The sequence below is a fragment of the Octodon degus genome, unplaced genomic scaffold (genome assembly GCF_000260255.1).
Source record: "Octodon degus isolate 3935 unplaced genomic scaffold, OctDeg1.0 scaffold00008, whole genome shotgun sequence".
Classification (NCBI taxonomy): Eukaryota; Metazoa; Chordata; class Mammalia; order Rodentia; family Octodontidae; genus Octodon; species Octodon degus.
Window position 1 is genome coordinate 17,338,500 of NW_004524584.1, and position 12,812 is coordinate 17,351,311.

A 12,812-nucleotide genomic window follows, 5' to 3' on the forward strand; every position below is an offset into this window, starting at 1 on the left:
GCAGGGCGCAGGTCACCTGTTCAGGACGTGTGGGCTTTGCCTCTGGCCTGTCCAGGCAGGGCCGGGCCCTGGGCTGAGTGCTGCTCTTAGTCCTGACAGAGGCAGAGGCTGCCTTGCCCTCCACACCACCCAGGCACTCTTGCCCAGTCCTGTTTTTATCGTGGCCAAGCAGGTGCCTGGCACCATGTTTATAAAGCACCTGCTGCCCCCAGAACCCACAGCTCTTCGTCTGCCCTGTCACGTTGCTTTCTGGCACCAGGAACAAGCGCTCAGTAAATATTGGTTGAATGAAACCTGCAGGCTAGAGTGGGAGGCAGACCTCAAACAAGGAATCAGAAAGGCAGAGGAAACAATGCAGGGTCATTTTAGAGAGAAGGCGCTCTGTTACCCAATGTAGTCATGGGACAGAGGCTCAGGGAGGTGGTGACACTTGAAAGGAAACTCCAGCTGTGAGAAAGTGACTTTCTGGAAGGGGCAGCATGAATCTCCAGGCTTTGCTTATTTGTATGTATTTTTTAAGTTTCAGAGATTGACCCAGGGCCTTTGCACTAAGCTATAGCCCAGACCACAAGGTCTCACTGCATAGTTCAGGCTGGTCTGAACTCAATATGTAGCCCAGGCTGGCCTCAAACACTGTGGCAGTCCTCCTGCCTCAGCCTCCCTAGTGCTGGAGTTACAGATGTGCACCACCACATCTGGTTCTTTTTTATTTTCAAATGTTGAGGCAGGGCCCAGCTAAGTTGTCCAGGCCGGGCTTGATGAGATCCTGTGCCTCAGTCTCCCAGTGTTGGGCTCCAGGCACATGCGGCTTTGCCTGATAGTGAGAGGAGCCATTGTTCTGAGCGCTGACTCTGCAAGGTGGCCAGAGGGACTGGGTGGGTGCCAGGCTGTGGGGCTGCCCAGTTGTCCTCTGCTTGGTAGGCCCAGCACAGAGCAGCAGGCCTCCAGGGTTATGGCGCTGTTAGCCTTTCAGGTGGATAGGGTGAGGCAGAGGTTGAGGAATGAAGCACTCCTTCAAGACGTGCCATTCTTTCCCAGCCCTGGAACTCAGGCCCTGACTCCCCTTTTCTGGCTGGGCCTCCCCTCAGGAAGGCCCTGGGCCCAGCTGGAGCCTGCAGCCTCAGAGCAGGGCCTGCTCTTGGGGGAGGGGTGTTTGCTAGTTGCCAAGCAACCGAGTTCCGGCCCCTGGCAGTGGCCACAGATATGCTGCAGGCCATGTCCCTACTTCCCTTGCTGCTCCTGCTGGCAAAGCCTGCTCCTACCCTTGCCTGGTCACGGCCCCTCTGGTACCAGTTGAAGCTGGACTTACATCCCTGGGCATGCGAGCCAAGCAGCCCAGAGGCCTGTGGGAGCACCCTGGGCTGTGTTGGTCATTGGACAGGCCTGGGAGGGAACCGCATGTACCCTGCGGCTGGGGTCATGATCACCACCACCATGATGCTAGTGATGAGTCGTCCGATGATGCAGCGGTGGCGTTCACAGGTGACCACGGGGGGGGAGCACAGCACGCCTGTCCTTGGCACCTGTCTCCCCTCACGTCCACTGGGCCCATAGCCTCTGCCCAGCCCTTCCCAGCAGACTGTATGGGGCTCTGCGGGCCTCCTGCGTGGCTTCTCCCTCCCCTGCACCTTATTGTCCCTGCAGCCACCAGCCCACAGGTCTCCATGACAGCAAGCAGTCCATTTCCATCAATCCCCACAGCTGTCCTCCCAGTCCGGCACTCCCGTTAGTCTCTGGCCCTCATCTGGCCCCTAGCCCATGGCAAGCCCTCAGTGCTTGTCACCCACAGCCTCCTTTCCCAGCCCTCTGGCTGCCCTCTAGCCCTACACCCTGTCTAGCTCTGTTGCCACCCCTTGGCCCCCTCCCCTTGCTCACTCCCATCTCTTTGTCCTATTCTCAGCACCCACGGGTGACCACTAGCCTCTCCGGACCCTCGAAGCGACGGGCTCCGATCTCAGACCGCGCCCTGCTCCTCAGGGTCCTTCACATGCTGGATGCCCTCCTGTTCCACATAGAGGGCCATCTGCAGCGCCTAGCCACCCAGCAGTGCAAATAAAGGAGACTCCCACCCCACCTGGGTGACCTGACGCATGTGTCTCTGTCTGAGGGCCAGGTGCAGGGAATGGGGTGGCCTGAGACCCTCTTCTGTCAAGGCCCTATGTCCACACCTGGAGCCCACTGAGGACTCGGTGCCTGGCATGGGTGAGCAGCGGGCCAGGATCCTACCTGCACACGCTGCCTCTTCTCTAGCTCACCCAGGAGTGGGGGACCTCCAGTGAGGGGAGAAGACTGGGCTGGAGGGCAGGAATGGGAGTCCAGCTAGGGCCACAGGCAGAGCAGTGCACTGTGTTCTGTGGAGGACTGTGGGTACACCAGGGGTGGCCACAGGCAGAGCCAAGGCCGTGGGCAAGGTGGGCAGGGGTCATCTGTGAAGGGACTTGTGCCAGCTGAGGGTCTCATATGTATGTGGCACGTGAAGCAAAGGTTTGGGCCTGAGACAAGCAGGGGGCAAGTGAGGAGGCTGGGAGTGGAGCCCAGAGATCCCTGATAGAGACCAAACACCAGGCCCCAGTCCCTGTGTAGTGACACCCACTGTTTCTATCACCTCAGAAGCTGACAGTGAGTGACCCTGTGATGTTAGCTCTGCCACCAAAACCAGCTAGATCTGGTTTCCTTCTGCCCCAGTCTGCCAGGCCCTCCCCGAACAGTGTCACTGCTCTGAGTCCCCAGATCCTTGGTTCCTCCCCTGATCATGATGGATGTGGGCCCAATGTCACTTCAGCAAGCTGGAAAGTAAGATCCATCCTGAGATCAGTAAGAAAAATCAATGAATAAAAAGGAACTAATATGAAGAGCCCTGGGGACACTGTCAATCAAAATAATAAATGTACTGTGGGATTTCCAGAAGGAGAGCAAAGAAAAGAGAAAAAATCTGATGCAGAAGCAGCAATCCTATAATCAAGAGGAGAAGGGAGGAAGCTAAGCACATGCAATACCCAGTTGTCTTCAGGGCATGCCAGCCGAGTGCCTGCCCCTGCCCTCAGTTCCCCAGCTCCAGTCCATGCCAGATGCCTGCGGCCCCCGGAGGCAAGAGCACTGTGCTGTTCCTCCGTCGCCTCAACCTCCGCTTTGTGTTCTCCACAGAGAGGGCACAAGAATGTAAGACTCAATCACAGAGTCGTCAGTACTGCTACGGTTTCCCACTTCTGTCATCTGGTGTGGACTGACACAGGCAAGAAGCAGGAGGACCGTGACCCACGAGCATTCCCTGGTGTCGGACCCCAGCCACACCACTGCTCAGGAACAGGGGATCTTTTATTTTCACTAAAGTTTTTGTTTCTTGATTTGTTTCTTTTTGAGATGGAGTCTCACTATGTAATCCAGGTTGGCCTTGGACTCTAGATTTATTATTGTAATGCTTGTCAACCTTTTGTTATGAGCCCCCCTCTCAGGTGTTTTCCCCAGTACTGTCCTGGGCAAGGGCACACCTTCACTGTACTATGTCCCCAGACTTTTTTATGTATTTAGTTTGTTTTGAGACAAAAAGAGCCCTGGTGAGCTGCCTGGGCCTGGCTTTGAGCTTGTGATCCTTCTGGTTCAGCTGCCTTAGTGGCCAGGATTTCAGGTGTGCACCTCACTCCCAGCTCCTATCATTTTAACCTTTTCTTTTTGCATGCTAGGGAGAGAACCCAAGGCCTCACCCATGATAAGCACATGCTTACCACTGAGCTACACTGTTCAGCTCTGTTTTCATTGTATTTTAATCTGCTTCTGCTTCTATTTTTGAATTTATAATATTGTGCTGATCTAAAATATGTGTGCCACAATGTCCAGCTCTTTTATTTTATTTTACTTTTTAAATTTATTTTATTTTATTTTGAGATAGGATCTCGGTATGTTGTTCCAGCTGGCCCTGAACTCACTGTGCAACCCAGGCTGTCTTTGAACTTAAGACAATCCTTCTGTCTCAGTCTCCCTAGTACTGAGAGTACAGATGCATGCCACCATGCCTCACTTTTATCTTTTTAAAATTAATTCATTTACTTATTGTGGTACTGGGAATTGAATCCAGGCTTTGCACTGAGTTCCATCCCCAGGGTGCTGGAATAGGCCATGTCACCACATCCTGCTAGGATCCTGGGATCTTAAAGAAGGCATCTGTTGCAGGGGCTTCTCCATCACTGGTTGTAATGGCGCCCTTCTGTAGGTCCGGACAAATGGCCTTGCCATGGCTGCCGTATGGGTGAGGCCCTGAGACCAGTTCAGCACATTCTGCTCACTGCCAAACCCAAGGAAGGGCCGGATGGCTAGACGCTGAGCAGTGTGAGCACCAGACCCAATGCTCTAAAGAGTGTATTTCTCCAAGAAGCGAGTCCTAGACTGCAGTGGGCAGCCCTGAGCTCAAGCCTCGTTTGCAGGTTTTTTCCTGCTTAAAACACAAGACCTCAGATTCAGCCAAGATGCAGGGTGGCAAGGGCAGGCCTCTCCTGTAGGGACAGGGGAGGCTGCCCGTCGTCACTCTGGGGAGAGTGGCCTGAGCTGTGCAGTGAGCCAGGGCACCGGAGGTGAATGACAGATAAGTCGGGGGCATCGCCCACATCCTGCTAAACCTGAACTGAGAAGACAAGTAATGGCTAAATGCCAAATGTGATGGAAGATACGAATATACACATCCGAGAGGGTCTCAGCCCTCCATGCAGGGTAAGCTCAGAGACAAACATTGAGACACATGAAGGTCAAGCTGAACTAATCAAAATCCAAAAACCAAAACTTGTGAAAGCAATAGAAGTTACTTATTGTGTGAAAGAATTCTTTTTCATTTATTTTTATTATTTTTATGTGTTGGTACCAGAAATCAAACTCTGGACTTTTGCTTATCAGGCAGGTGCTTCATCCCCAGTCCCTTTTTTTATTTTTAAAAAATAATAAATAATTATAGTATAAATAACTATAACTATAAATAATTATAGTAAGAGATATATTGACATTTACACACACATATCCTGCCAGGTATTCCATCTCTCTCGGATATGTATAGGAATTCTAAATAAGACTAATAACTGATTTCAGAACTTAGGTACAGAGGCCTGAAGGCTTAGGAATGGCATATATAAAATTCTGAAGGAAAAAAAAAAGTCATCCAAAACTTTTACATCTAGAAAACCTATAGGTACACACCTACAATCTCAGCACTTTGGGAGGCTGAGGCAGAAGGATCACAAGTTCAAGCCTAGCCCAGACACCTTAGTGAAGCCCTGTCTCAAAATAATACTTGTAATAATAATCATGATGATAATAAAATAATGGGCTGGGGATGTAGAGACCTGGGGTTCAATCCTCAGTACCACAGAAAACAAAAAAGCAGTAAATTCTGCCAACACACATAGGAGTGAGTGAACTGCTTTTGCCCTGACAATTGGCCAGTTTTCCTTTTTCCTTTTCTGTTTCTTTTGTTATGGTTTGTGTCTAGGTGTCACCCCAAAGCCTTATGCAGTCATGAGGTGGCTTCTGGAGTTTGTGATTGATGATTGTGGGTGTGGATGCTGCACCTGCCCTGGGGCAGGTAGTTTGCATTACAATGTAAGGAGGGGAGAGAAGCTAGCTAGCTGCCTGAGCTGCTGCCACTCCCTTTGCTCTCTGAAGTAATAGTTCAACAGCGGCAAAATGATGCAAAGAAAATAATATGACTGATAGATGTCAATAAAAAAGCAGCAGTCAACACAAATGACATAAAAAGACTATTTGCATAAGTAATAGAAGAAAATTTTCCAAGCATAGGAAAAGAATCTGACATTCACCTAAGTGAGACATATAGAACTCCACTTATGCATAACCTAAATAAATCTATATCCAAGCATATAATAGTCAAGATCTCAGAAATTTATCACAAGAACAGAATATTAAAAGCTGTGTAGCCAGGTGCGGTGGTGCATGTCTGTAATCCCCACACTTGGGAGGCTAAGGCAGGAAGTTTGCTACAAATATCAAGACCATCCTCGGCTACAAAATGAGCTCAAGTTCAGCCTGAACTGAAAAAGACAGAAAGAAAGAAAAGAAAAGAAAAGAAAAGAAAAGAAAAGAAAAGAAGAAAAGAAAGCAAGCAAGCAAGCAACCAAGTGAGTTTTGACAGAAAAGAAATATTACCTATAAAGAAAAACCTATGAGGGCTGGAGAGATGGCTCAGTGGTCTAAAGCACCTACTTAGAACAAGCTTAGCAAAGCACAGTGGACTGCGGTTCAATCCCCCAGCACCACATGCCAGCCAGCCCCACCCCCTGCTGGGCTGAGCTGGCCACACACACACACACACACACACACACACACACACACACACAATAAATAAAAAAAAATGTAAAAATAAGAAAAACCTATGAGAACTGGCAGACTTCTCAACACAAAACTTAGGTCAAGAAGTATTTTGAGTGAAGTTTGTCCAATCCAGAAAGAAAATACCTTCCATCCATGTTGATGTACCCTGCAAAAATATCTTTCAAAATCAATGGAGAAATAAGATACTTCCCTGAAAACAAACAGAAGAAAATTATGACCCCAAACCAACCCTACAAAGAGTACTGAAAGATATTCTAGGTAAAGATAAAAATGACCATAATTCCAAGAACAGCAGAAAGAGACAACCAGGCAGGGCAACCATTAAACAGAGAGGAAAAGCAGGGAATTACCAGCAGGAAAATAACATGATAGAAATAACCCAGTACATATCAGTTACAAACATCAATGTAAATGCCTTCAATTCAACAGTAAAAAGAGAGACTAGATTGAGAGACAAGACCCAACAATACGCTATATACAGGAAACACACTTAACTCGAAAAGAAATTCAAAGTCTGAAAGTAAAAAACTGGAAAACAATACTGCATGTGTCAAGAACCCAGGAAAAAATCAAGGGTAGCTTATCTGTTTGCAAATAATGTAAACTTCAAACCAAGAAGGATCAAAAGCGATTTAAATAAATAAATAAATAAATATATAAATAAATAAAAGGGTCATTGCAGAACTGAGCATGGTAGCGCATGTCTATAATCCCAGAACTCGGGAGGTTGAGGTAGAAGGATCATTTTGAGCTTGAGACCAGTCTGGCTTACAAAGTGAGTTCAAGGTCAGTCTGAACTATACAAGAGGAAGAGACAACAATTATAAATGTATACATAACAGATACGGATGCACCCAATTACATAAAACAAATATTAACAGACATGAAAATTCAACTAAACAATGACACAATTGAAATGGGAGATCTTAATACTTCACTGTCACAAATCTATAGATCTACCAGACCAAAAAAAATCAGCAAAGAAATAACAGGACTGAATCACATCTGTGAACAAATGGACTTAGAAGATGTTTACAGAGTGTTCCAATCAGCAATATCAGAATGTGCACATTCTTCTCAGCTGCACATAGGCTGTTCTCCAAAATAGACCATATACTAGCACACAGAGCATGCTTAAGTAAATGCAAAGATGTTGAAATTATTTCATGCATATTATTGGGCTATAATGCAATGAAATTGGAAATTACTGAGAAAAGAAATCACCAAACTTCCATAAGCATGGAAATTAAACAACACCCTCTCGAAAAACCAATGGGTTATAGATGAAATTGAAGGAGAAATTAAACAATATCTACAATTAAACAAAAATGCAGATATAACATTCTGGAGGTTATTATATCAATGTGGGACACAATGAAAGAATTCCCAATAAGGAAAATTTATAGTGATGAATTCTTACATCAGAAAAACAGAAAAAATACAAATAAACAACTTAACATTGCCCCCCTAAACTTCTAGGGGAAAAAATAAAAGAGCAAGTCAAGCCCAAAGTTCATAGAAGGGAGGAAATGATAAAGATCAAAACCGAAATTAACACAATTGAGATGAAAAAATACAAAGAATTAATGAATTCAAGAGCTGTTTTTTTTAAAGATTAAACAAAATTGGTAAACCCTTACTAACATTATCAAAAAAAGGAAATAAAAGATTCAAATTCATGCAATGAGAAATGAAAAGGCTGAAATCACTACAAAGCTTGTGGAAATTCAGAAGATCATCTCTACCTACTTAGAAAATCTTTACTCTCCTAGGATGAAAAACACAGAAGAAATGGACAGATTCCTAGACATATATGAACTACCAAAGCTGAACGAAGAAGATATAAATATTGTGAATAACCCAGTATCAGTCAATGAAGTTGAAAATATAATTAAAAAAAACTTTCTAACAAAGAAAAACTCAGGTCCTAAGGGATTTACAGCTGAACTCCATAAGAAATTTAGAGAAGATTTAATGATAATACTCCTCAAACTCTTTAATAAATTGAAAGGGAAGCTCTTCTCCCTAATTCATTCCTGGAGGCATTACCCTGATACCAAAACCAGAGAAAGATGCAACTAAAAAAGAACTACAAGACAATCTCTCTAATGAATACAGATGCAAAAATCCTCAATAAGAAACTAGCAAATAGAATGCTGCAAATTATTAAAAAGATTATAGGGCCAGGGAAATAGCTCAATAGAATAAGCGCTTGCCTGGCAAGCGCAAGGGCCTGAGTTCAATCCCCAGTTCTGCCAAAAATAGAAAGAAAGAAGGAAGGAAGGAAGGAAGGAAGGAAGGAAGGAAGGAAGGAAGGAAGGAAGGAAGGAAGATTATACACCATAACCAGGTGGGATTCATCCCAGGGATGTAGGGATGGTTCAACTATACAAATCAATAAATGTAATACATCATATCAACAGAACTAAAGACAAAGATCACATGATCATCCCAGTAGATGCAGAAAAGTTTTGGACAATTTCTAACTCATTCAGTATAAAAACTCTACAGAAAATTGAAATAAAAAAAAGAAAATTGAAATAGACTGTCTTAATCTCAATCTGATAAAAGCCATCTATAGCAAACCAACAACCAACATTATATGACATGAAAAAAAAAAACCTGAAAGCTTTCACTCTAAAATCAGGAACAAGACAAGGATGACTACTATCACCATTCTTTTTCAATATAGAAACATTAGGTAGAAACATTAGGTAGAGCAACTAAAAAGAGAGAAAAATTTTAAAAAATAAGAATAAAAAAGAAAAAAATTAAATTATTATTCACTATGGCATGATACTATACATGGAAGACCCCAAAAACTCCACCAAAATATTTCTAAATTTAATTATCAAATTAATGTAGCTGAATACAAAAGCAACACTCAGAAATCAAAGCATTCCTGTGCACAAACAACAAACTCATGGAGAGAGAAGTTAGGGAAACCACACCCTTCACAATAGCACCCAAAAAAAAACCTGAAATACTTAGGAATCAATCTAACAAATGAAGTAAAAGATCTATACACTGAATATTATTCTGAAAAAGGAGATGGAAGAGGATATCATAAAGTGGAAAGATATCCCTTGCTCATGGATAAGAACCAACATAGTGAAAATGGCTACCTTTCCCAAAGTGCTAAACGTGCAATCCTGATGTCATGCAGTCAAGATATCATGAGCATATCTCATAGAACCTGGGAAAACATTCCTAAAATTCAGTTGGAACCACAAGAGACCTGGAACAGCAAAGCCATTCTGGATAACAAAGGAAAGGTAGGCAGCACCATAATCCCTGGCTTGAAAATATACTACAAAACTACTGTGATTAAAAACAGCATAGTACTGGCAAAAAAAGAAAAACAGAACCAAGGGTCAAGTAGTACAGATTAGAAGATTCAGACAGGGACTGGGGAGATAGCTTGGCCGTCTAAGCACCTGCCTGTCAAGCATAAGGACCTGAGTTTGATCCCCGGTATCACATGCCATGCTGGCCCCAGAACCCTGGGTGCACCAGGCCAGCCACCAAAACCTCATGAGAAGATCACTAGGAGTCTGAGCTGTAGCAATACCCTGTACCAAATAAATAAAGATTTAAAAAAAGAAAAAGATTCAGACACAACCACAAACACATTCAGCCACTTTATCTTTGACAAAGGAGCTGCATGTGTCCATTGGAAGAACGATGGCCCTTTAATAAATGACGGTGCACCATGGTGTACTGGGGTCAGGGCCAGAAAGTCCAGAAGGCGATGGTGCAGCCCATCAACCTCATCTTCAGATACTTGCAGAATAGATCCCGGATCCAGGTGTGGCTGTATGAGCAAGTGAATATGCGGATAGAGGGCTGTATTATTGGTTTTGATGAGTACATGAACCTTGTATTAGATGATGCAGAAGAAATTCATTCTAAAACAAAGTCAAGAAAAAAACTGGGTCAGATCATGCTGAAAGGAGATAACATTACTCTGCTACAAAGTGTCTCCAACTAGAAATGATCAATGAATTCAAACAGGGAAGTGAGGCAATGGCAGTTATGATGATATGTAAAAAGGCAATTGTTTAAGTGGTTTGCCCCGGGATTGTTTGTAAAACATTTGTTCATATTGTTTTGACTACCCTTATGTTTTTACTGAAGGCCAATAAATGTAGAGTTGTTTTTATTTAAAAAAAAAATGTAATCTCTACTTTAAAATATTTAACTAGAGACATCTGGCCATTTCTGATTACATCTTAAAATGTACCCAGATTCATTTCTATTCATCACTAGATACTTCTAGTCAAAAAAGATTAGCTTTCTTCCCAAATATTTTGACCACAAGTGTGACTGCAGTGTGTTATCTCCGAGGTTATCACTCAGTGGAGGAGAAAAAGTAGATGTTCAAACAGCAAGCAACAATTACAGCACTTCACATGGTGTCATTGGAGTGCCTAATGAATAGTCCAAGAACAATTCTAAGAACAAGAAAATTCAAGTTTATGTTAGTAAATATATCGTAATTCCACAGTTGAACTTTCTTCAGACATTGCACTTTCTTCACAGGGAAGTCTTTGTTTTTGTTAATGTTATGGTGACTCAGGACTTGAGCTAGCAGCCTTCTTTTCCTTCTTCTTGCTGTGTTTATGTTTCTTTTTCTGTTTTGCTTTTTCTGTTGCTTTTTCTCATTCTTCACTGCTTTTCTTCTTTTTCCTCATACCTCTTTAGTATGATCTGATTCTGACAAGGACTCAGATGAAGAAGGTTTATCTTCAGGATACATCTCTCTTTGCCTGGTAAATCCTTTACTGTCCTTTTCTTTCTCAGTTGCATCCTTTGATTTGTTTTTCTTTTTTAAACTATCCTTACTGTCCGACTCAGTTTCTGACAGGGAGCTTTCAGAAGATTTATATGAACAGTTCGTTTATGAAGGCAAAAATGTCTAAGAAGGGGCAGCCCTGCTGCAGCCAAAATCCTGTCCTGGATAGAGGAATTGGTAGATACTCCCGATCTGCTATGTATTATAGAAAGGCTTTGTACAAGAGAAAGTACACAGCTGCTAAGTCAAAGGTTGAGAAGTAAAAGAAGGAGAAAGTTCTTGCTGTGATCACAAAACTAGTCAGTGGGGATAAGAATGGAGGTACCCGGGTGGTTAAGCTTCAGAAAATGCCTAGATACTACCCTACTGAAGATGTGCCCTGAAAGCTCTTGAGCCACGACAAGAAACCCTTCAGTCAGCATGTGCAGAAACTTCGAGCTAGCATCACTCCTGGCACCACCTTGATCATCCTCACCGGGCGTCACAGAGGCAAGAGAGTGGTCTTCCTGAAGCAGTTGGCCAGTGGCTTGCTGTTCATGAGCGGGACTCAGCCTTAACTATGTTCCTTTATGAAGAACACACCAGAAATTTGTCATTGCCACCTCTACAAAAATTGATATCAGCAAAGTGAAAATCCCCAAACACCTCACTGATGCTCACTTCAAGAAGCAGCAGCTGCGGAAACCCAGACACCAGGAGGGCGAGATCTTGGACACTGAGAAAAAGAGATACCAGATTTCAGAGCACTGTGTAGAGATATAGTTTTGAGACAAAAGCCTGATGTCCCAAGAGAGCAGGGAACAATAGACAGAGTCTGAAGAGAGTTACTGTCTGTTTGCAAATTCCCGGCAAGCTGGGACCTAAGGCTGCAGATAACAGCTTCTCCTGCAGGCACCCTGTCCTTTGATCCCTTGCTTGGGATGTTATCAGCTAGCATTTGTGTGAACCTAGTGTTAGGCAAATGGTGGAAGTCAACAGAGATAGTAGTCTATATTCACTTAGGTAATTATGCACATTCCTTAGGCTGCCTTTACCCCTCAATAAATGTGAGATGCTTCTGAGGCTCTGGGCTCTCTTGGAGAGAGACTAATCTCAGTGAGACCTCTGAAGCTACATTCATCAGGTCTGCTCGTCGATTCTTTCGGCACCGACCCGTAACATACAACAGCAGTGCAAAGTGGATCAGAAAATGGTGGACTCACAGATTTTAGCAAAAATCAAAGCTGTTCCTCAACTCTGGGGCTACCTGTGATCCTTTTTTGCTCTGACAAATAGAATTTATCATCATAAATTAGTGTTCTAAATTTCTTATTAAGAACCTAATTAAATAACTGATACATTAAAAAAATGAAATTGAGAAAACAATTCCATTTACCATAGAATACAAATGAATACAATATTTAGGAATAAATTTAGCAAAATACAAACAAGATTTGTACAATAAAAAATTTAAAATATTGTTGAAAGAAATTTTAGGAAGACTTAAATAAATTTACAGATATACTGTGTTTGTAGATTTTTTTTTCTTTTCAAAGTTTTATTGATAAACATATAGCAATGAGACAGTTTCAAATCAAATCGAAAGTACAGTTTCAAGAAATAATACACTGCATATATTCTTCTTAGTGGTTAATTGCTGTACAAGATGCAGACTTGTGATCCTACTTACAAACACCATTAGAACAAA

General features: G+C 43.3%; 1 protein-coding gene and 1 pseudogene across 1 annotated transcript; both read left to right on the forward strand.

The window, feature by feature from the left end:
* The first annotated feature begins 670 nt into the window (after positions 1-670).
* Tmem89 (transmembrane protein 89) lies at positions 671-2,073 on the forward strand. The gene is made up of 2 exons (XM_023704916.1): positions 671-1,482; positions 1,901-2,073. Exons 1-2 carry the CDS (start codon positions 1,204-1,206, stop codon positions 2,054-2,056), a joined length of 435 nt encoding a protein of 144 aa, XP_023560684.1. The 5' UTR covers positions 671-1,203; the 3' UTR covers positions 2,057-2,073.
* A 7,969-nt stretch (positions 2,074-10,042) lies between these two features.
* Positions 10,043-10,404, forward strand: LOC101563970 (annotated as a pseudogene).
* Positions 10,405-12,812: the final 2,408 nt, after the last annotated feature.